We start from the raw sequence: 25898 nt of genomic DNA on the forward strand, positions 1-25898 counted from the left end.
AAAAATCCCAGAACCACACGGGGGGGACCTAGTGAATGACCTGCAGAGAGCTGGGACCAAAGTAACAACGCCTACCATCAGTAACACACTACGCCGCCAGGGACTCAAATCCTGCAGTGCCAGACGTGTCCCCCTGCTTAAGCCAGTACATGTCCAGGCCCGTCTGAAGTTTGCTAGAGAGCATTTGGATGATCCAGAAGAAGATTGGGAGAATGTCATATGGTCAGATGAAACCAAAATATAACTTTTTGGTAAAAACTCAACTTGTCGTGTTTGGAGGACAAAGAATGCTGAGTTGCATCCAAAGAACACCATACGTACTGTGAAGCACGGGGGTGGAAACATCATGCTTTGGGGCTGTTTTTCTGCAAAGGGACCAGGACGACTGATCTGTGTAAAGGAAAGAATGAATGGAGCCATGTATCGTGAGAATTTGAGTGAAAACCTCCTTCCATCAGCAAGGGCATTGAAGATTACATGTGGCTGGGTCTTTCAGCATGACAATGATCCCAAACACACCACTCGGGCAACGAAGGAGTGGCTTCGTAAGAAGCATTTCAAGGTCCTGGAGTGGCCTAGCCAGTCTCCAGATCTTAACCCCATAGAAAATCTTTGGAGGGAGTTGAAAGTCTGTGTTGTCCAGCAACAGCCCCAAAACATCACTGCTCTAGAGGAGATATGCATGGAGGAATGGGCCAAAATACCAGCAACAGTGTGTGAAAACCTTGTGAAGACTTACAGAAAACATTTGACCTCTGTCATTGCCAACAAAGGGTATATAACAAAGTATTGAGATAAACTTTTGTTATTGAACAAATACTTATTTTCCACCATAATTTGCAAATAAATTAATGAAAAATCCTACAATGAGATTTTCTGTTTGTTTTTTCTCATTTTGTCTGTCATAGTTGAAGTGTACCTATGATGAAAATTACAGGCCTCTCTCATCTTTTTAAGTGGGAGAACTTGCACAATTGGTGGCTGACTAAATAATTTTTTGCCCCGCTGTATATCGACATAACCTGAAAGGTTCCTCAGCAAGGTAGACGCCACTGTTCCAAAACCGCCATAAAAAAGACAGACTACGGTTTGCAACTGCACATGGGGACAAAGATGGTACTTTTTGGAGAAATGTCCTCTGGTCTGATGAAGAGCATCATGTTGTGGGGGTGCTTTGCTGCAGGAGGGACTGGTGCACTTCACAAAATAGATGGCATCATGAGAATAGAAAATTAGGTGGATATATTGAAGCAATATCTCAAGACATCAGTCAGGAAGTTGAAGCTTGGTCGCAAATGGGTCTTCCAAATGGACAATGACCCCATGCATACTTCCAAAGTTGTGGCAAAATGGCTTTAGGACAACAAAGTCAAGGTATTGGAGTGGCCATCACAAAGCCCTGACCTCAATCCTATAGAAAATGTGTGGGCAGAACTGAAAAAGCGTGTGCGAGCAAGGAGGCCTACAAACCTGACTCAGTTACACCAGCTCTGTCAGGAGGAATGGGCCAAAATTCACCCAACTTATTGTGGGAAGCTTGTGGAAGGCTACCCGACACGTTTGACCCAAGTTAAACATTTTAAAGGCAATGCTACCAAATACTAATTGAGTGTATGTAAACTTCTGACCCACGGGGAATGTGATGAAATAAATAAAAGCTGAAATAAATCATTCTCTCTAATATTATTCTGACATTTCACATTCTTAAAATAAGTTGGTGATCCTAACTGACCTAAGACAGGGAATTTTACTAGGATTAAATGTCAGGAAATGTGAAAAACTGAGTTTAAATGTATTTGGCTAAGGTGCATGTAAACTTCCGACTTCAACTGTATGCCACTGCGTGTTTCCTGTCTTCCCTTGATTAACCTAGCTAGCTAGCATGTAGATTGTAGCTATAGCCAACCTAGGCTAGGTTTACTGCTCTCCCATCTGTCAAAACAAAGTAATCCCCAACAGAAAGTATGAATAAGTGAAATAAGTGAGCTCATGACTGCCAATTTTGATGTCAGCTTTAGAAATACCACAGACTGTATCATAATAAAAAATACCTAGCTAGGAGTAGGAGCAGGACAAACATCAGGGCACTACATTGGATCTCCTATGCAGAGGCAATCAAGAGAATTGAGGAAGAATGTGATGCTAGTGTTGAACATATGGTCATGGATGCATCACAGCCATTAATGAACATTTGTCAATCAAGAGAACCGGATACACTGTGTGTAATAGAAGGGGATTTTGTGGCGTTCATTGCAACTGTTATAAATGGTAAGGCTCAAGTGTTAAAGAAATCAAAGAAATTGGACATCATTGTGGCTGCGGCAGAAAAGTTTCTAGGCCTGAAAGTATTCACAGTGGAAGACCTAAGGGGTAAGGACGACGGAAGAAGAAACACCCTCCCAGACTCGTGAGACTGGATTAGGGTCAGATTTGACTTTGTGATTTTAATAGAAGATGCAGCGTTATTTTTTATATTTTTTTTGTTAGTATGAATATTTTCATCCAAAACATCTTTCGCCTTTTGAGGATATTTTTGTTGTCATCCTGCACAGTCGGTGGCAATAATACACCTTTTCTTGGTTGTAGTCTACCAATAAATCCCAAAGAAGAAGAAGAAGGATCAGTCTCTGGGGCCTTTTCTCCATTAAATTTGTTCAACTCCATCCTCTCTCCTCCGTCCTCTCTGGCCTCCTTTTGAAAAAGGTCAAAGGTAATCGAGGAGAGGCGGCGAGGAGAGGGAAAGTGGACGATAATGCGCTTCTATGACAAGAGACTCTCCTTCTCTAATCACGCGTCATCAGGCAAATTATGTTAACATGGTGATATCCCAAAATAAATGTATAAAGTGATAATAAAAAAAAAAAAGCTAATTGAGAAAGACATTTATCGATAAAAAAAATAAGTAGCATATTGTTTTTTAAATGTTAGCATGCTTTTCTCCTTTGAGAAAACAATAGCTGATTCGAAGGGGGTGTGGCAGAATTAAAACCTCTTCTGCAAAAGACTCAGCAAGGATACACTTGTGCTTCCTCACCCAAAGGAGGCTGTCGGAGAGGGGAGAACCATCTTCTGTTAACCTTTCTGACGAATTGACACACACCTCAACCTTTTTCTCACGGCGGAAAGAGGACGGAGGAGAGAGGATGGAGGACAGACTTTTGCCCATATGAGAAAAGGCCTGGGACAAGTTTTGGTCTTTAATATCCGTGATCCTTGGGACCCCATAGAGGTCATCAGGTTGTATTCCTAAAAAACTGAAAATAGTTACCTCTGTTTATTATTAGGGGGGAAATAGTGTTTTGGGATAAATGCTCAAAATCAGGTCTCAGGTTAACACGGGCTTAGGAGATGTTATACGTTTTGTTCTATGAGATAATATGACTCAGTTAACATGACCTTTGAATTATGAAGCATTTGTGTGCTTTATGTGCTTGTTTTGATTACATAAACACTTCAAAATTCACAAAAATCTGGACCCTTTCTTTCTAAAATGATCTGCCGAAATTTTTGCAACCCCCATTACTAGCCTGTTCAACCTCTCTTTCGTGTCATCTGAGATTCCCAAAGATTGGAAAGCAGCTGCGGTCATCCCCCTCTTCAAAGGGGGGAACACTCTTGACCCAAACTGCTACAGACCTATATCTATCCTACCCTGCCTTTCTAAAGTCTTCGAAAGCCAAGTCAACAAACAGATTACCGACCATTTTGAATCCCACCACACCTTCTCCGCTATTCAATCTGGATTCAGAGCTGGTCATGGGTGCACCTCAGCCACGCTCAAGGTCCTAAACGATATCTTAACCGCCATCGATAAGAAACAATACTGTGCAGCCGTATTCATTGACCTGGCCAAGGCTTGAGACTGTCAATCACCACATCCTCATCGGCAGACTCGACAGCCTTGGTTTCTCAAATGATTGCCTCGCCTGGTTCACCAACTACTTTTCTGATAGAGTTCAGTGTGTCAAATCGGAGGGCCTGTTGTCCAGGCCTCTGGCAGTCTCTATGGGGGTGCCACAGGGTTCAACTCTTGGTCCGACTCTCTGCTCTGTATACATGATGTTGCTCTTGCTGCTGGTGAGTCTCTGATCCACCTCTACGCAGACGACACCATTCTGTATACTTCTGGCCCTTCTTTGGAAACTGTGTTAACAACCCCCCAGACGTACTTCAATGCTATACAACTCTCCTTCCGTGGCCTCCTTCCGTGCTCTTAAATACAAGTAAAACTAAATGCATGCTCTTCAACCAATTGCTGCCTGCACCTGCCCGCCCGTCCAGCATCACTACTCTGGAAGGTTCTGACTTAGAATATGTGAACAACTACCTAGGTGTTAGACTGTAAACTCTCCTTCCAGACTCACATCAAACATCTCCAATCCAAAGTTAAATCTAGAATTAGCTTCCTATATCGCAAACAAAGCATCCTTCACTCATGCTGCCAAACATACCCTCGTAAAACTGACATCCTACCGATCCTCGACTTCAGCGATGTCATTTACAAAATAGCCTCCAATACACTACTCAATAAATTGGATGCAGTCTATCACAGTGCCATCCGCTTTGTCACCAAAGCCCCATATACTACCCACCACTGCGACCTGTACGCTCTCGTTGGCTGGCCCTCGCTTCATACTCGTCGCCAAACCCACTGGCTCCAGGTCATCTACAAGACCCTGCTAGGTAAAGTCCCCCCTTATCTCAACTCGCTGATCACTATAGCAGCACCCACCTGTAGCACGTGCCCCAGCAGGTATATCTCTCTGATCACCCCCAAAACCAATTATTCCTTTGGCCACCTCTCCTTCCAGTTCTCTGCTGCCAATGACTGGAACGAACTACAAAAATCTCTGAAACTGGAAAAACGTATCTCCCTCACTAGCTTTAAGCACCAACCGGGCAGCTCACAGATTACTGCACCTGTACATAGCCCATCTATAATTTAGCCCAAACAACTACCTCTTCCCCTACTGTATTTATTGATATATTTATTTAGCTCCTTTGCACCCCATTATTTATATTTCTACTTTGCACATTCTTCCACTGCAAATCTACCATTCCAGTGTTTTACTTGCTATATTGTATTTACTTCGCCACCATGGCCTTTTTTTTGCCTTTACCTCCCTTATCTCACCTCATTTGCTCACATCGTATATAGACTTATTTTTCTACTGTATTATTAACTGTATGTTTGTTTTACTCCATGTGTAACTCTGTGTTGTTCCATGTGTCGAACTGCTTTGCTTTATCTTGGCCAGGTCACAATTGTAAATGAGAACTTGTTCTCAACTTGCCTACCTAGTTAAATAAAGGTTAAATAAATAAATAAGTAAATACATTTAAAAAGTGACATTAGCTGATGATGATCTCATTGATCAAAAAGTATAAGATCTCCTTAGCCTGTGTTTACCTTATTTTTGCCATTTTCCAAAATCACTCCTTTTCCCATAGGCTTTGGCCAACATGCCATGGTGGAGTTCGTGGCTGTGTTCCTCTGCCCAGGCGTTGCTGACGCATGCCAGATCTTATGTCTGGATAGGTATTTTACGTATCAGCTAACCACATCATGGTTGCCTTCCCCTGCTCACATGTTGCATGCCACGTCATCGACTGTGTCATCGATTGACAGATTGCTATAATATATGATGTGGTTAGTTGATATGTAAAATGCCTATCCAGGTGCTGTAAGATCTGCAAGGAGTCAGCAATGCCTGGGCAGAGGAACGCACACAATATGTTATAGCAATCTGGTGCCTAATCTCAAGTAACCATTGGTTGATGCATGCAACGTCTGAGCAGGGGAACGCGTCCAGTGCCTACAAAAAGATGCCATTACTATAGCCAAAGACAGTACAGTATGAAGATAGATATCCCTTACCATGATTGATCAGACTTGTAGGCGATGTCATGGCGACGTTAGCTGACTAATGCCCAGAAACAAGTCATCAGGTCTAACCAATAATCTATATAAATCTTTATCTATATAAAGATTGATGATGCTATGTATTGGCCATTGAGAGGCTTTGAAGCCACCTGTCAGCCATATTGGCACTCCCCAATAGGAGCAGTCCTCCATAAGAAGGAATGGAATTCTACAGTATTTACATTAAATGTTTCAAGGACAACATTTTTTGTTGTAGTGGGGACATTAACATGAGACATCTCTAAAAAGGACACAATTAGGACATTTATATACAGTACCAATCAACATTTCAGACACCTGCTCATTCCATAAAATAAAATAAACTATTTTCTAAATTGTAGAATAATAGTGAAGACATCAACACTATGGAATAATACATGGAATCATGTAGTAACCAAAAAAGTGTTAAACAAATCAAAATATATTTCATATTTGAGATTCTTCAAAGTAGCCACACTTTGCCTTGATGTCGTGGAAATATACAGTCAATCATATTTCTCAAATACCGGAGCCTGTGAGTTCAAATAGACTTTTATTACAGTATAATAAAAGCCAAGCTCATTCATGAATACAACTACTTTCCAGTCTTGGCTCATACTTCTTATACATTTTTCCTCCTTACGTCACACCCATAGTTACTCCTCTTAATGACTCATCACCTCTGGCATTTAGCCACCGTTATCTTATTGCCTTGCACTAAGTTTAGTTTGGTTTCATATTAGGGAATGGAAACTGTAGAGCCACACCAATAGTTAAAAAATACAGACATATGCTCGCCTTAAGACAGGTTGATGCATGTGGGACCATAGCAACAGTCCTTGGCACTTTACAGAAATAACCAGACATGTCATCCTGCTAACTCCTCTGAAAGGGACACCCATGTTCTGGAAAAGACCCAAGAGTTGTAACCAGCACAACAGCACATATTAGGCCATAACACAGTTACAGGAATAACCAGTCCTGTCCACACTCCAGACAGGTGCATGTCTAATGGTGTCTAATGACCCAGAGCACATATAGAGTGCACCCATCTTACTAGCTCTCCTGCAATTAATAATCAACACACATGGTCTGGAAAATGCTCAATAATGACAGCTTTGCACGCTTGGCATTCTCTCAACCAGCTTCACCTGGAATGCTTTTCCAACCATCTTGAAGGAGTTCCCACATATACTGAGCACTTGTTGGCTGCATCTCAGTGCTAGAGGCGTCACAACAGACCCTGGTTCGATTCTGGGCTGTATCACAACCGATCGTGATTGGGAGTCCCATAGGGTGGTGCACAATTGGCACAGCGTCGTCCACCGGGCTGATGACACGCACCTCAGGGCGAGTGCCGGGAGGAGGCACAGGACGTACTGGACTGTGGAGGCGCACTGGAGGCCTGATGCGTGGGACCGGTACAGGTGGCACCGGGCTGATGACACGCACCTCAGGGTGAGTGCGGGGAGGAGGCACAGGACGTACTGGACTGTGGAGGCGCACTGGAGGCCTGATGCGTGGGACCGGTACAGGTGGCACTGGGCTGATGACACGCACCTCAGGGCGAGTGCCGGGAGGAGGCACAGGACGTACTGGACTGTGGAGGCGCACTGGAGGCCTGATGCGTGGGACCGGTACAGGTGGCACCGGGCTGATGACACGCACCTCAGGGCGAGTGCGGGGAGGAGGCACAGGACGTACTGGACTGTGGAGGCGCACTGGAGGCCTGATGCGTGGGACTGGTACAGGTGGCACCGGGCTGATGACACGCACCTCAGGGCGAGTGCAGGGAAGAGGCACAGGACACACTGGGCTGTAAAGGCACACTGGAGACACAGCAGGCCGGCGCAGGACATACTGGACCGTGGAGGCGCAGTGGAGGACTGGAGCGTAGAGCTGGAACAACACTTCCTGGCTGGATGCTCACTTTAGCCCGGCAAGTGCGGGGCGCTGGCACAGGACGCACTGGGCTGTGAAGGCGCACTGGCGACACAGTGCGTGGAGCCGGCACAGGATATCCTGGACCGAGGAGGTGCACTGGAGTCCAGGAGCACTGAGCTGGCACAACCGGTCCTGGCTGGTGCTCACTTTCGCACGGCAAGTGCGAGGAGCTGGCACAGAACCTCTTGATAGCTCCATTTTTACAGTTGAAGTTTACATACACCTTAGCCAAATACAATTATTACAATTTCAGTTTTTCACAATTCCTGACATTTAATCCTAGTAAAAATTCCCTGTTTTAGGTCAGTTAGGATCACCACTTAATTTTAAGAATGTGAAATGTCAGAATAATATTAGAGAGAATTATTTATTTCAGCTTTTATTTCTTTCATCACGTTCCCCGTGGGTCAGAAGTTTACATAAACTCAATTAGTATTTGGTAGCATTGCCTTTAAATTGTTTAACTTGGGTCAAACGTGTTGGGTAGCCTTCAACAAGCTTCCCACAATAAGTTGGAAGAATTTTGGCCCATTCCTCCTGACAGAGCTGGTGAGTCAGGTGTGTAGGCCTTCTTGCTCGCACACACTTTTTCAGTTCTGCCCACAAATTTTCTATGGGATTGATGTCAGAGCTTTGTGATGGCCTCTCCAATACCTTGACTTTGTTGTCCTTAAGCCATTTTCCCACAACTTTGGAGGTATGCTTGGGGTCATTGTCCATGTTGCTTCAATATACCCACATTATTTTCTATCCTCATGATGCCATCTATTTTGTGAAGTGCACCAGTCCCTCCTGCAGCAAAGCACCCCCACAACATGATGCTGCCACCCCCGTGCTCACGGTTGGGATAGTGTTTTTTGGCTTGCAAGCATCCCCATTTTTCCTCAAAACATAATGATGGTCATTTTGGCCAAACAGTTCTATTTTTGTTTCATTAGACCAGAGGACATTTCTCCAAAAAGTACAATCTTTGTCCCCATGTGCAGTTGCAAACCGTAGTCTGGCTTTTTTATGCCGGTTTTGGAGCAGTGGCGTCTACCTTGCTGAGGGACCTTTCAGGCTATGTTGATATAGGACTTGTTTTACTGTGGATATAGATACTTTAGTACCCGTTTCCTCCAGCATCTTCACAAGGTCCTTTGCTGTTGTTCTGGAATGGATTTGCACTTTTCACACCAAAGTACGTTCATCTCTAGGAGACAGGACGCGTCTCCTTCCTGAGCGGTATGACGGCTGCGTGGTGCCATGGTGTTTATACTTGCGTACTATTGTTTGTATAGATGAACGTGGTACCTTCAGGCGTTTGGAAATTGCTCCCAAGGATGAACCAGACTGAGGTCTTGGTGGATTTCTTTTGATTTTCCCATGATGTCAAGCAAAGAGGCACTGAGTTTGAAGGTAGACCTTGAAATTCATCCACAGGTACACCTCCAATTGACTCAAAATATGTCAATTAGCCTATCAGAAGCTTCTAAAGCCATGACATAATTTTCTGGAATTTTCCAAGCTGTTTAAAGGTACAGTCAACTTAGTGTATGTACACTTCTGACCCACTGGAATTGTGATACAGTGAATTATAAGTGAAATAATCTGTATGTAAACAATTGTTGGAAAAATGACTTGTGTCATGCACAAAGTAGATGTCCTAACTGACTTGCCAAAACTATAGTTTTGTTAACAAAAAATTTGTGGCGTGGTTGAGAAACGAGTTTTAATGACTCCAACCTAAGTGGATGTAAACTTTCGACTTCAACTGTACATCTACTGGTATCCCAGAATTAATTTACAGGTATTAAGATGATAGATAGATAGATAGGTAGGTAGGTAGGTAGGTAGGTAGGTAGGTAGGTAGGTAGGTAGATAGATAGATAGATAGATAGATAGATAGATAGATGAAAGAGAAATTAAGATATTCCAATTGACAGATGATACCACTATTTTTTTAAACCATTTGGAAGTTCCTCTAGCCCTTGATGTAATTATGACTTTTTCAAAGATCTCAGGTTTAAATCTGAATTTGAAAAAGTGTGACATTTTAGCATTGATACTGATATGACTGAAGCTTGCAGTATTTCAATCAAAGACACTAACTCATTTAGGGATAAAAATTACAAAAGAAAAGGAGAGAAGAACCTTCAGTTGTCTCAGCTATAAAAAAATATGTTTAACTCATGGTTAGGCAGAGATTTGTCCATTCGAGGAAGAGTTTTGCTGACTAAGGCTTGTCTAGAGCCTCTTATGCATTCTCTTGTCCTGATAGTCCCAAATCTATTTGCTCCCACTTAGATGGAAAAAATAAACCTCACAAAGGGAGAAATATGTTCTTACAAACAGCGTGTGAGGGCGTACCATGTTGGATTTCACTACTTTTAACCAAGTCTTAAAAATGTATTGGATAAAGCATTACTTTAAAGACCCAAACAGCTTTGGGTTTACAATACCAAATCTTATTTTCAATACATTTGGTGGTTTAAGTTTCCTTTTGCAGTGTCCTTATGCGGTTGAAAAATGTCCTGTTAAACTTGCTGATTTCCACAAACAAATGCTTAATTGTTGGTCCCTTCTATACAAACATCACCCCCCCCATAAGTATGTTATATGGAATAGTCTTGTCATAAAACATAAAAACAAGTCACTGTTTTTGGAACATTTGTTAAGGAAGGAAATTTTACTTGTGGGCCAGCTGCTCAACTCCAATGGACATCTGTATATGTACAATCACTTTTTGAGAATGTATCAGCTCCCTGTCTCACCAAAGGAATATGAAATGGTGTGAAAAGCAATACCAGATGGTGATCTAACACTTGAAACAAACTAGGGTCAATACAGATACATCACTTGTAAATTCAACCATAGTAATTAACTGTTTCTCAATTATTGATAACAATGTTGATAATTAATTCATTATTGAAGCTTTTTACGACAGTGATGTTCCAACAGCAAAATGTTGGTGGGACTTGCAATGTGTTGTAAATTGGTCAAAATAGCTCATATATATTACACCCTCCAATGAAAGTATTTGTAAATATATTATAAATGTTGATGAGAAATGTCAATCTGGGACAGAATCACTTGGGCGTTTGTATTCCAATGTGTGTATGTGACTATGTTCTGGGTGGATCTTCAGCTGGACTTGGTAGGGATGTCCATCTGCAAGTGATTGTCTTTTTGATTTTGATAGTCCAAGATTCTCCACTAGAAGTATGTGATGAATTTGATTATAATTCATGCTAAATATTACATCCATAAAATGCATTTTTTTTAAAGAACAAAACATCCTAGATTAAATAATTACTTTGCCACATTGAATACTATGCTCTGTAAGAATTTTTTTTAATTTTTAATTTTTATTTATCCATAATTTTACCAGGTAAGTTAACACGTTCTCATTTGCAGCAACGACATGGGGAATAGTTACAGGGGAGAGGAGGGGGATGAAAGAGAAGGTAATGAAATAAATTGATACTCGTTTAAGCTTTTCAAATGGATTTGTCTGTAAAAACCCTCTATTTGTTTCTGTTTTTGTGTTTATCTGTTTGTTTGTGATGTTTTCTGTTACCATTTTTAAGAAGGATGTATGGATTTTTGTAACACATTTGAATTTGTATCCTTCAAAATGTATGGAATTTCAAAAAAAATATTATAAAAAATACTGAGGTACTGTAAGTCACTTGAAAAGAGTCTTTCCACAGAGTGCCATGAAAATAGACTTTCCACAGAGTTTCTAAACCCAGAAGCGCAACATCGCGAGACTTCCGGGAACGCTTGCGAAACAGACTAGCCCAAGGTTTGGGGTTTGAGAAGTCATTGAGAGAAGTGCATTTAATTTTTTTTTTTTATCGAAATCTAAAGGCACAACTTACATTCGAGGCAATGTCCTAAGTAGTTGAACTTATTACCCCAAACTCATGAGAGTGACAAACTGATACGTTTTCATTTTCGTCAAAAACAACTTTAAAAAAACAAGGTTATATAAAAAAGGTTGCTAGATCGAATTCCCGAGCTGACAAGGTAAAAATCTGTCGTTCTGCCCCTGAACAAGCTAGTTGACCCACTGTTCATAGGCCGTCATTGTAAATAAGAATGTTCTTAACTGACTTGCCTAGTTAAATAAAGGTTAAATAAAATAAAAAATGATACATGCCATTGATTTGACGGCTTGGACATGGGTAGTAGTATTGCGCAAGACGACCGTTAGACCCGATGACGTGTTTCTACGCATGATCTTAGCTAACCAACTTCGCCATGACATCGCCTACAGGTGTGACCAGGAATTTCAGTGTTAGCCTATCTTCATACTGTACTATCTTCGGTGTTCGCCATAATAAGAACGTGACATCTTTGACCGGGTTCTGAAGCATCCGGTATGTATCATATGACCAGAGAGGAAGCTTAGCTTAAATCTGTCTCCCTCCAGAAGGTGGCGTTTTTTTGCCCACCAATTGAGTGTCGAATTTGGCCAACCTAAAAATGAATGGCTTAGTGGATCCATAAGGTTTATTTGACCGTATAGAGGTTTCGTAATGCGTAAGTTGTTACGAGTGTACTGATATAAGTAACATGACATCGCGGCAACTTTGAAAAATCACTTTATATAGGCGTTGTCTCGAAATAGCAATGCATATTCATAACATGACGAATCTAGTTTATGCCGCATTCAAAACAACTGGGAACTCGGAAAATACGAGGTCAAATCATGACGTCAGTGATCTTCAGGTCGGAGCTCAAGAAAGCGACCCGAGTTCAAATTCAGAGTTGGATGACCGTTTCCCAGTCGTAAATTCGTTAAAAAAAATTGCAAGTTATTTTGAACGCACGGAAGTCAGAGATTTACGAGTTCCCAGTTGTTTTGAACGGGGTAGTTGCATATCTCTCCATTTAATACAGGCTTTTGACGTCAACTACAGTCATCGAATATTAAAAATATGATTACAATAATCACATGTATCCACCAATGCAAAGAAAATAGGCCGCTAGACAGCCCACAGTGCCGCTTTATGGACATCGACTCAATCGTTAGGGCGGAGAGACCTGTATCTTGTTAGTATATCCAGAATCTTTGATATGACTCACGGTGGCGTTCCGAATTTTTTCGTCTCGTGACCTAGTAAAATACTAGATAAAGTCATAAACCCCTCAAATAGGTATTTTAAAAATGTTACTTGAACCTTAACCACAATGCTAACCATGTAACTTTAAATTAAGACCAAAAACACATTTTTTGTTTTCATACATTTTTACGATATATTCATTACGACAATTCTGTTGCAAAACATTTCTTTAACGGAAGCAAAACGGAACGAAACGGGGGAGGAACCTACCTTGATTTGTCCAATAGAAACTCTCGTTTTGCAACTGTTTGGCTAATGATTACACCCCTGTTGTGCACACAGTCATTGAATGCACATATAAAGTTTATTGGCGGAGGATGTTTATTTTCTGCCCGAGTTATTTATTATTGCCATTCGTTGTCTTGTTGGCTTGAAATGTAGCTTTCTGGTTTAATTACACTGAAAAAGATTCACTGAACGCAGGTGCGTGTTGTTTACATCTTACTTTGACTTTGAAAACAATATCTAGAGATGATAAACGTAACTAGATAACCAGTTCAACGTTCATACTAAATCTAGTTACAGTGCACATTATGGTACTAGCTACAGTAACGTTAACGTTAGACAGGAGAATGTGTCTAGACAGTGCTAGCTACTTACTGCTGTAGCTCAGTTAGGGCATGTTGTTTAGCTAGCTATCGTTAGGTAACTAACGTTAGCTAGCGTAGTTAACGTTATCTAGTGAGTGCAATACATTTATGCCACATAGCAGCAGATATAAGGGCCTTAGCCAACTACTCAAGACTGCATCACTAGTGTGATGGCATGGAATAGTTATCAGTGCTAGCTAGCTATCTGCTTTCTCACAAGGTGTTCTGCATTTTTCCTGACGGCTGTCAGGAAGCTACAGTCAACTAGATTTGTATAAAAGCGGTATCTATGAAAGTGAAACATTATGTGATTGGTAGGACACAGTTTTGTGAATAATTTGATTTAGGATTTGCCATTACTGTATCTCCCAGGTTGTGATCTCCAGTATTGGTGCCCATCATGGCAGGAGGCATCACAGAGACCGGGGAGCTCTACTCCCCGTATGTGAGTATCACTATTAGACCCTGCAGTGTTATGCTCATTCTCCTAACTGTTTCATGTCAGGTATTTGGTGTGCATTACTTTTTATTTTACAATATTTTGGAAAATGTCACTCCAAAAAAATGTCACTCCATATATGAACTTATACATACGAACAACAACTTCCAGACACACACTAAAAACGACTACATCTCATCTGCCCAGACCCGCATGCTCACACCCCCATCCTTAGTGCCGGTGTTATTGTTTGCCATAGTGCCTGTATTATTGTTTGCCACTTGGCCTGAAATTGTATCAATTTGTTTTTCTCTGTTGCCCATGCCTTTTCAATATTGACATATTACATTAGATTTGAAAAATTATTGGTGTATTGATTTGATTTTCAAGTCTTTAGAGAAAGTTTTTTGAAGATGAGTGATGAGAAGAGAATTGTCCAGCCCATTGGGTGTCTCACTACATCCCCCTATGTCATGTCTTGAAATATGCAGACAGAAGGATTAAAATAAAGTTTACATTGTAATACTTATGACAATCAACTTTCTAGCTCCGCCCACAACTTCCAGACTTTATATGGATGGATTATTGAGTCATTATTAGTTTTATACTTAAGACATGACTCTGCCATTGTGCTGTATAATTTGTTAATTTAGTCTTGTGTATATAATACACTGTTCAAAAAAAGAAAGGCAACACTTAAACAACACAATGTAACTCCAAGTCAATCACACTTCTGTGAAATCAAACTGTCCACTTAGGGAGCAACACTGATTGACAATAAATTTCACATGCTGTTGTGCAAATGGAATAGACAACAGGTGGAAATTATAGGCAATTAGCAAGACACCCCCAATAAAGGAGTGGTTCTGCAGGTGGTGACCACAGACCACTTCTCAGTTCCTATGCTTCCTGGCTGATGTTTTGGTCACTTTTGAATGCTGGCGGTGCTTTCACTCTAGTAGTAGCATGAGACGGAGTCTACAACCCACACAAGTGGCTCAGGTAGTGCAGCTCATCCTGGATGGCACATCAATGCGAGCTGTGGCAAGAAGGTTTGCTGTGTCTGTCAGCGTAGTGTCCAGAGCATGGAGGCGCTACCAGGAGACAGGCCAGTACATCAGGAGATGTGGAGGAGGCCATGGAGGGCAACAACCCAGCAGCAGGACCGCTACCTCTGCCTTTGTGCAAGGAGGAGCAGAAGGAGTACTGCCAGAGCCCTGCAAAATGACCTCCAGCAGGCCACAAATGTGTATGTGTCTGCTCAAACGGTCAGAAACAGACTCCATGAGGGTGGTATGAGGGCCCAACGTCCACAGGTGGGGGTTGTGCTTACAGCCCAACACCGTGCAGGATGTTTGGCATTTGCCAGAGAACACCAAGATTGGCAAATTCGCCACTGGCGCCCTGTGCTCTTCACAGATGAAAGCAGGTTCACACTGAGCACATGTGACAGAATCTGGAGACGCCGTGGAGAACGTTCTGCTGCCTGCAACATCCTCCAGCATGACCGGTTTGGCGGTGGGTCAGTCATGGTGTGGGGTGGCATTTCCTTGGGAAACCGCACAGCCCTCCATGTGCTCGCCAGAGGTAGCCTGACTGCCATTAGGTACCGAGATGAGATCCTCAGACCCCTTGTGAGACCATATGCTGGTGCGGTTGGCCCTGGGTTCCTCCTAATGCAAGACAATGCTAAACCTCATGTGGCTGGAGTGTGTCAGCAGTTCCTGCAAGAGGAAGGCGTTGATGCTATGCACTGGCCCGCCCGTTTCCCAGACCTGAATCCAATTGAGCACATCTGGGACATCATGTCTCGCTCCATCCACCAACGCCACGTTGCACCACAGACTGTCCGGAGTTGGCGGATGCTTTAGTCCAGTTCTGGGAGGAGATCCCTCAGGAGACCATCCACCACCTCATCAGGAGCATGCCCAGGTGTTGTAGGGAGGTCATACAGGCACGTGGAGGCCACACACACTACTGAGCCTCATTTTGACTTGTTTTAAGGACATTACATCAAAGTTGGATCAGCCTGTAGTGTGGACTCCAAATCCAGACCTCCATGGGTTGATAAATTTGATTTCCATTGATACTTTTTGTGTGATTTTGTTGTCAGCACATTCAACTATGTAAAGAAAAAAGTTTTTAATAAGAATATTTCATTCATTCAGATCTAGGATGTGTTATTTTAGTGTTCCCTTTATTTTTTTGAGCAGTGTATATTCTATATATTAGTTTATACCAGATTAAGTGTAAATGTTAGTTAATTGTAATGTCGTTAGTTATACTCCAACTTTCCCTCCATCTTGTTCCAACATCAGTTATTTCTTACATCTTTGTTCCAATAGCTTTTTTCCCGAAGAGACTGTCAGTTGGATGTGGTCTATGCCAGGTTTTGTATATCTTCCCTATCATATGAACATCATTTTCTTACTCAAATAAGATTCCCTCAAGGTTGCTCTGATGTCAAAGATTTCAAATCAACATTTTGTGATGTGTAACTTTTAAGTGTGCTGTAAATTCCGAAGAGAGGTTGACAAATGTATAATGGATAGCAAATGCTGAAAAATGATCTAGGCTAAATTAGTTCAAGTTACCTGCATGAATTCAAAGTCCACACAATATGTGACAAAATTATTTAAAATAGTGATGTGCACCTACTCTCGTATAGATTACATTTTGATCCCTAAAATGTTAATGAATTCTGCCGCTTGTATAATCGGACCCATAGCACTTTCAGATTACGCCTTTGTCCGCCTCCGCTTTGACCTCTGTAAAAACATCCCGAGATCAAAGAGCTGGAAATTCAACACCTCCATGTTATCAAATGAAGCATTCCATACATTGGTCACTACATGGATAGACAACTACACACAAGACAAAGACTCTCCTGTTTCTCAGGCCAAATGTGAGACGCTGCCGAAGCCACCCTAAGAGGTCATCTGATTGTATATGATTCCTCAGAGAAAAAAGCAATGGAAGTACACAGGTTAGAGCTTGAGACGGAACTGGAAGTACATAAACAATCTCCAGACAGCGCCTCCTGGATTCAACTTAAAGCAGCTAAAGCAAAACCAAACTTGGACTATACTCTTGAGAGATATTGCATACTAGAGGTCGATTGATTAATCGGAATGGCCGATTAATCGGAATGGCATAATAATCAGAAATAATTTTTTAAAATAATTTTTTATTATTATAATTTTTTTTTTAACAACTTTATTTAATCTTTATTTAACTAGGCAAGTCAGTTAAGAACACATTCTTATTTTCATTGACGGCCTAGGAAAGGTGGGTTAACTGCCTCGTTCAGAGGCAGAATGACAGAGTTTCACCTTGTCAGCTTGGGGGATCCAATCTTGCAACCCTACAGTTAACTAGTCCAACGCTATAACCACCTGCCTCTCGTTGCACTCCACAAGGAGACTGCCTGTTACGCGAATGCAATAAGCCAAGGTAAGTTGCTAGCTAACATTAAACTTATCTTATAAAAAACAATCAATCAATCATAATCACTAGTTAACTACACATGGTTGACATTACTAGTTTATCTAGCGTGTCCTGCCTTGCATATAATCTGACTGAGCATACAAGTATCTGACTGAGCGGTTTTAGGCAGCAGTAGGCTGCTCGTAAGCATTCATTCAAACCGCACTTTTGTGCGTTTTGCCAGCAGTTCTTCGTTGTGCGTCAAGCATTGCGCTGTTTTTGACTTCAAGCCTATCAACTCCCGAGATGAGGCTGGTATAACCGATGTGAAATGGCTAGCTAGTTAGCGGGGTGCATGCTAATAGCGTTTCAAACGTCACTCGCTCTGAGACTTGGGAGTGGTTGTTCCCCTTGCTCTGCATGGGTAACGCTGCTTCGAGGGTGGCTGTTGTCATTGTGTTCCTGGTTCGAGCCCAGGGAGGAGCGAGGAGAGGGACAGAGGCTATACTGTTACACTGGCAATACTAAAGTGCCTATAAGAACATCCAATGGTCAAAGGTTAATGAAATACAAATGGTATAGAGGGAAATAGTCCTATAATTCCTATAATAACTACAACCTAAAACTTCTTACCTGGGAATATTGAAGACTCATGTTAAAAGGAACCACCAGCTTTCATATGTTCTCATGTTCTGAGCAAGGAACTGAAACATTAGCTTTCTTACATGGCACATATTGCACTTTTACGTTCTTCTCCAACACTTTGTTTTTGGATTATTTAAACCAAATTGAACATGTTTCATTATTTATTTGAGGCTAAATTGATTTTATTGATGTATTATATTAAGTTAGAATAAGTGTTCATTCAGTATTGTTGTAATTGTCATTATTACAAATGAATTTAAAAAAAATCATCAGCCGATTAATTGGTATCGGCTTTTTTAAATTTAGGTCCTCCAATAATCGGTATCGGCGTTGAAAAATCATAATCGGTCGACCTCTATTGCATACCAATTAAAAAAGATCATACAATCATGGCCATCCGAACAGAAGATGACGGAGGTCACATATGATCCAAATAAGATACATTTAACTTTTTATAATTTTTACTGCAAATTTATATGCTTCTGAAAGAGCACATACAGATGCAGAACTCCATTCCTTCCTAGAGGGAATCTCGCTACCAAAACTATCAGAGACCAACCAAGAAGATCTCAACTCCCCTTTCACTCCCGAGGAGGTCTTAGCAGCAATTATCTCCATGCCACCTAACAAATCCCCAGGCCCAAACAGATTTCCCAGAGTTCCACAAAGCTTTTTGACCACTACAAAATAATTACCATACTGCTCGACGAGACTAAACACTCTTCTTCCCAAAATAATAAAAGTGTACCAAAATGGATTTATTAGAGACAGGTACTCTTCTGATAACATTCACCATTTTTTAAATATTATAGATCAAGTAAACGCATGGAAGATCCTTGTTCTGCTGGATTCACTGCTGAGAAAGCATCCAGTGGGTTCTCGAGTGGCACAGCGGTCTAAGGCACTGCATCTAAGTGCTAGAAGCACCACTACAGACCTTGGTTAGATTCCAGGCTGTATCACAACCGGCCGTGATTGGGAATCCCATAAGGCTGTGCACAATTGGTCCAGCATTGTCTGGGTTAGGGTTTGGCCGGGGTAGGCCGCCATTGTAAATTAGAATTTGTTCTTAACTGACTTGCCTAGTTAAAGAAAAGGTCAAAGAAAAATAAAATTAAAAAACGTTTTACAGGATGGAGTGAAGCTTTCTGTTCTCAGTCTTAGAAAAGTTCAATATGGGCCCAAACTATATTCTCATCCAAATGCCATGGTGTCTACTAATGGTCTAAACTCTGAGAGATTCTCTTTGGGATATGGCACAAGACAAGGATGCACGCTGTGTCCCCTCTCTCTAAGCGGATGATGTCTTACGCTACATATCCAACCCTGAGAAATTCCTCCCTTCCATTTCAGACAATTTCTCAGTACAGCAAGTTTTCAGGATATAAGATCAATTTGAATAAATCCATTGTTTGCCCTCTCAATCTTACCAGCTCTATGAAGACACTCAGCCCGTTACAACGGAAGACACAGGCTTTCAATACCTTGGAATCTTTGTAACACCAGATCTGAATTGCCTTTTCAACTACCACTCCTGGATCGAATCAAGAATGACCTCCGAACCTTGATCTCCCTCCCAATTAGCTTAGTCAGAAGAATCAATGTTATCCATATCAACATACTCCCTAGATTGAACTCTTTATTTCAGATGCTTCCATGTTTCATTTTCTGAAACAACCAACAACCAACAATCACTATTGTTCAAAAGTTTGAAAGACGAGCACTTTTTTGTCCATTAAAATAACATGAAATTGATCAGAAATACAGTGTAGACATTGTTCATGTTGTAAATGACTACTGTAGCTGGAAATGGCAGATTTTTAGTGGAATATCTACATAGGTGTACAGAGGCCCATTTATCAGCAACAATCATTCCTGTGTTCCAATGGCACGTTGTTAGATAATCCAAGTTTATAATTTTAAAAGGCTAGTTAATCATTAGAAAAATATTTTACAATTATGTTAGCACAGCTGAAAACCGTTATCCTGATTTAAAGAAGAAATAAAACTAGTCTTTTGACTAGTTGAGTATTTGGAGCATCAGCATTTGTGGGTTTGATTCAATCTCAAAATGGCTCTAACCAGAATATAAAGAGGAGGGTGAGGCCCCGGTGCACAACTGAGCAAGCGGACAAGTACATTAGTGTGTCTAGTTTGAGAAACAGACGCCTCACAAGTCCTCAACTGGCAGCTTCATTAAATGGTACCAACAAAACACCAGTCTCAAAGTCAACAGTGAAGAGGCGACTCCGGGATGCTGGCCTTCTAGGCAGAAAAAAACAGGTGCAGAGTAGATGTGCAGGAGTCTTATGGCTTCGGGGTAGAAGCTGTTTAGAAGCCTCTTGGACCTAGACTTGGCACTCCGGTACCACTTGCTGTGCGGTAGCAGAGAAAACAGTCTGACTAGGGTGGCTGGAGTCTTTGACAATTTTTAGGGCCTTCCTCTGACACCACCTGGTATAGAGGTCCTAGATAGCAGGAAGCTTGGCCCCAGTGATGTACTGGGCCGTGAGCACTACCATCTGTAGTGCCTTGCAGTCGGAGGCAGAGCAGTTGCCTTACCAGGCAGTGATGCAACCAGTTGCTCTCAATGGTGCAGCTGTAGAACTTTGAGGATCTGAGGACTCGTGCCAAATCTTTTCAGTCTCCTGAGGGTAGTGGTTTTGTCATGCCCTCTTCACGACTGTCTTGGTGTGCTTGGACCATGTTAGTTTGTTGGTGATGTGGATGCAAGGAACTTGAAGCTCTCAACCTGCTCCACTACAGCCCCGTTGATGAGAAGGTTGGTGTGCTCGGTCCTCCTTTTCCTGTAGTCCACAATCATCTCCTTTGTCTTGATCACATTGAGGGAGAGGTTGTTTTCCTTACGTTACACGGTCAGGTCTCTGACCTCCTCCCTATAGGCGGTCTCATCTTTGTCGGTGATCAGGCCTACCACTGGTGTGTCATCGGCAACTTAATGATGGTGTTGGAGTCGTGCCTGGCTGTGCAGTCATGAGTGAACAGGGACAGGAGGGGACTGAGCACGCACCCCTGAGGGGCCCCCGTGTTGAGGATCAGCGTGGCGGATGTGTTGTTACCTAATATTACCACCTGGGGGCGGCCCGTCAGGAAGTCCAGGATCCAGTTGCAGAGGGTGGTGTTTAGTCCCTGGGTCCTTAGATTAGTGATGAGCTTTGAGGGCACTATGGTGTTGAACGCTGAGCTGTAGTCAATGAATAGCATTCTCACATAAGTGTTCCTTTTGTCCAGGTGTGAAAGGGCAGTGTGGAGTGCAATAGAGATTGCATCATCTGTTGGGGAGGTATGCAAATTGGAATGGGTCTAGGGTTTCTGGGATAATGGTGTTGATGTGAGCCCTGACCAGCCTTTCAAAGCACTTCATGGCTGCAGACCTGAGGTGCTACGGGTTGGTAGTCATTTAGGCAGGTTACCTTGGTGTTCTTGGGCACAGGGACTATGGTAGTCTGCTTGAAACATGTTGGTATTACAGACTCAGACAGGGAGAGGTTGAAAATGTCAGTGAAGACACTTGCCAGCTGGTCAGCGCATGCTCGGAGTACACATCCTGGTAATCCGTATGGCCCTGCGACCTTGTGAATGTTGACCTGTTTAAAGGTCTTACTCACATTGGCTGTGGAGAGTGTGCTCACACAGTCGTCCGGAACAGCTGACGCTCTCATGCATATTTCAGTGTTCATTGCCTCGAAGTGAGCATGGAAGTAATTTAGCTCGTCTGGTAGGTTCATGTCACTGGGCAGCTCGGCTGTGCTTCCCATTTTAGTCTGTAATAGTTTGCAAGCCCTGCCACATCTGATAAGCGTCAGAGCCGGTGTAGTACGATTTGATTTTAGTCCTGTATTGATGCTTTGCCTGTTTGATGGTTCATTGGGGGGCATAGTGGGATTGCTTATACGCTTCCAGGTTAGAGTCCCGCTCCTTGAAAGCAGAAGCTCTACCCGTAGCTCAGTGCGGATGTTGCCTGTAATCCATGGCTTCTGATTGGCGTATGTACGTACAGTCACTGTGGGGACGATGTCATCGATGCACTTATTGATAAAGCCAGTGACTGATGTGGTGTACTCCTCAATCTCATCGGAAGAATCCCAGAACATATTCCAGTCTGTGCTAGCAAAACAGTCCTGTAGTTTAGCATGTACTTCATCTGACCACTTTTTTATAGACTGGGTCACTGGTGCTTCCTGATTTTATTTTTGCTTGTAAGCAGGAATCAGGAGGATAGAATTAGGGTCAGATTTGCCAAATGAAGGGCAAGGGAGAGCTTTGTACGTGTATCTGTGTGTGAATTAAAGGTGGTCTAGAGTTTTTCTTCTCTCTGGTCTTTTAGTTCATCCAATTAATTATCCAGCAATTGTATGTTGGCCAATAGGAGGCAGATTAGCCACTATTCGGCAGATCCTCACAAGGCACCCCGATCTCCTTCCGTGATACCTCTTCCGTCTCTTTCTCCTGCAAATGACGGGGATGAGGGCCTGTTCGGGTGTCTGTAGTAAATCCCTCTCGTCCGACTCATTAAAGAAAAATTTGTCATCCAATTCAAGGTGAGTAATCACTGTTCTGATGTCCAGAAGCTCTTTTTTGATCATACGAGACAGTAGCAGCAACATTATGTACAATTGTACTACTGGTCTGCCCAAATCAGCAACATGTTAACATGGATCACAAACAGACAAGACTCAATGTGGATTCAGATAGAGGCCCAATCCTGTGGTTAATTTCCCCTAAGCTCAATTATATTCATTAATGACTTTAGTGATGTGGGGAACATACCCAAAACCTTTGATTTACAATACCTTGGCATTTCCTCCCAGATATGCTCTCACTTGCCTATAGTAAACAACCCAGACTCGCCAAAAGCCCAGAGTGATGCCAACTTTCATCTTTGACATACTCTCAGGATCAGGACCTATTCAGACCTGTTTCATCAGAACGCAACTACACTGAAATCCTTTCAAGAGCTCTGCAGGGAATTCGATGTGCACATTTTTTGTTGTTTATATCTTCAAATTAGACACGTCATTTCCTCATTCACTTCCAAGGGGAGGTTTAGAGCTCTTCTCAATTAAGTTGAGACCCTTCTTGCTACAGCACAATCCATCAAAGGCAAAATCTCCAATATCTATAAATTCCTATACGAGAGTGTGGGTTCCTCCTTACTCTTAAAATAATCTGGGAAAAGGACCTTTGTCTGATTATCAGTGATGAGTTGTGAGCGGAGGTTTGCAACAGGATATGCTGCTCCTCTACTAATACAAAAATGAAAGTATATAATTACACATTTTTGTTCAAATTGTATTACACCCCAGTGAGACTCCATAGAATGAATACAGACAGTTTTCCTTATTGTAAAATATGTACCTCTGAAAGTAGAACTTATATGCATGTATTTTGGAGTTGTAGAGAGATCTGGTCATCTATACATGTACAGTTTGATATGACCTTGTGTCTCTATCTTCTTAATGTTCAGCAGGACTTTGTTCTTGATCCAGACAGAGAGAATTTGTTTAAGACTTTCACATACTTTGCTATAAAATGTGTTCTCCTGCTGGGGGATTCTAATTCCTCCACCTGCATTTTAAAATGTGGCCTGACCAGATTGTTGACTTTCTTCCTCTTGAAAAGCTCACTTACGACCTCCGCAAGAGACATCCCAGGAATGATAAACTCTGGTCTCCACTACTCAACTACATTTCAAACTGGACAGAGTGAATGGGGTGATTTAAGGAAATGTGTGTGTGTGTAAATACAGGAAGTGTAAGTTGCTCTAAAGCTAATTCTTTACTTGTTGTCTCCGCGAAAGGTGGAAATGTCTAACATGATTACTGATAGTGCTGCTGCAAATTTGTTTGTTTATTTTATTTTATTCTATCATTTGTCTGCCACATCTGTGAATATGGAATGTGTTTTGTTTGTTGATTTGAAAAACAAGAACTTAATACATCTTTAAATTATACAATTGTGATGTAGAGCAGAAATGTTGCGGGGAGCACGTGCGGTGGTTACTCATCTAGTCAGGACACTGAAAAGAGGAAGAAGGAATGCTTAGGCATTGAAAAAGGCTACCACTGATGAACTTTGATGACCCAAACCATAAATTCTGTTTAGCAATGCGTTATTGTTAGGCCTGTCTAGGTATGTCACAAGTTTCTGCAGGGACTGATATCAGCATGGCTGTGTCTGCTTCAGCTGTTTTAAGGCTAGTTGTCTTGTGGTTAAAGTGCCCTTTCTAGATGAAATATTAACAGACTGAAGGAAATGGATAGGGATAAGGGCTTTTTAGTGATCTGACCTTCTGTTCACTGGTCTACCTATATGTCACGGTGTCAGCCCTACGTCTTTACTGCTAGATGGGACTGTAATAGTCCACAGCTGAGGACAGTGTTTGAATAATATCAAGATAATGTCTTCAGTTGACCAGTGCGTTGCAACTTGGCAATGTTAGGTCAACATGTTTTTCTTTACACCTGTGCTAAACTGTTGCATGATTTCCAGGGTTCAAACTTCACTCCCTTGACCAGAGTGTGGTCTTACGTTAAGTGAAGGGAGGATAATGTCCAGTAAACAGGAGCGTCCAGACGTACTGGCCTCTCGTGGACCCCCAAGACAACGACACCCTCTAATATTCTGTGTCTTTGCAGGTGGGCTTGGTGTACATGTTTAATCTGATCGTGGGCACGGGGGCACTGACGATGCCCAAGGCCTTTGCCCAAGCAGGTTGGGCGGTCAGCCTGGCGCTCATCTCCTTCCTGGCGTTTATGAGGCGAGTTCCTCGTAGGCTCACTGCCTTTCCATTCATTTCCACAACTGTTGCCTTACATCCACTTCCCCAGCTCTCACTTTAGTTTAAGCACACCATAGCACAAGAGGAATTTACCATATTTAATCCTTTTCTTCCACACCTAAGTGTAGAGTTATTGCCCTCCCTATCAAATGGGATGCCACTGATGAGGCGTGTCAGTAATCTAGCAGGGAACAACCAGAGCAGGAGGAGTTGCAGATGAGTTGATGCAGCGTGTCAGTCAGCAGGAGGAAGTTGATGATGCAGGATGTGTTTCATTAGGGTAGTATGTGAGGAAAAAGGGGAGACAGTGGACACACAGAGATGCAGATCAGAGGCCAGTACTTTAGCTTTGTGATGTGGATTTAAACATACACTGAGCCTTTTAACAGTTTCATCTTTTTATATTGCTTTGTTTTTAGATAGTTGAGATCTAGAGATCCTATTTTGTCACCAAGGATAGTGTGCAGTTAGGCAAGGTCACAGACTACAACAAATACAACACAATGATATTCTATGACAGTTGTTGACAATGGGTCATAAAATTCTACGTTTGTATAAAATTGTTATGCTCGGTATATAATATGTGTAGACTCTTCAGGGCTAGTTTTTGTCATCTGAATATATTTTTCTGAACCCACTTTGTTTAATTTTCATCAGTTACATGACCACTACATTTGTGATCGAGGCCATGGCAGCGGCCAACGCTCAGCTGCGCTGGAAGAGGAGGGAGCAGGAAGAGGTGAGTTAGCAGATATAAATAACCAACAGGTGGAAGTAATGAAGAAAGAGTGATAGTCGACACTCATACATACTGTCTTTTCCAGTGAACCCTACTCATCAAGTGAAGGCCCAGATTCGCTAGTTCACTACCCCTTAAACCGCAACACCTTTACGTGAAGAATAACCTCAAGGCGGTCAATAGACCATTAAAGAATAATAGGGGGAATGGAGCGCTTGCCACTCCCACAAATGTGTGATTAAACAAGCCTTGTAGTGTCCTCTACTGACTCACTGGGGGGGGCAGTTTAGTTTTTAATCA

The 25898-nt window shown here is 42.1% G+C and overlaps 1 protein-coding gene across 2 annotated transcripts in view; it reads left to right on the forward strand.

Annotated features, from left to right (window-relative positions):
- Positions 1-12101: 12101 nt before the first annotated feature.
- Positions 12102-25898, forward strand: part of LOC115119383 (transmembrane protein 104-like) — an 87154-nt gene continuing 73357 nt past the window's right edge. The window contains exons 1-4 of one of the 2 annotated variants that reach the window (XM_065010237.1): positions 12102-12210; positions 13920-13992; positions 24717-24838; positions 25517-25598. In XM_065010237.1, the coding sequence (XP_064866309.1) occupies positions 13948-13992; positions 24717-24838; positions 25517-25598 (249 nt within the window). In that variant the 5' untranslated portion in view covers positions 12102-12210; positions 13920-13947. Of the gene's footprint in view, positions 12211-13210; positions 13381-13919; positions 13993-24716; positions 24839-25516; positions 25599-25898 lie in introns of those variants that run through there. The other variant, XM_029648157.2, reaches the window with a different exon arrangement.

Source organism: Oncorhynchus nerka, linkage group LG26 (genome assembly GCF_034236695.1).
Source record: "Oncorhynchus nerka isolate Pitt River linkage group LG26, Oner_Uvic_2.0, whole genome shotgun sequence".
Classification (NCBI taxonomy): domain Eukaryota; kingdom Metazoa; phylum Chordata; class Actinopteri; order Salmoniformes; family Salmonidae; genus Oncorhynchus; species Oncorhynchus nerka.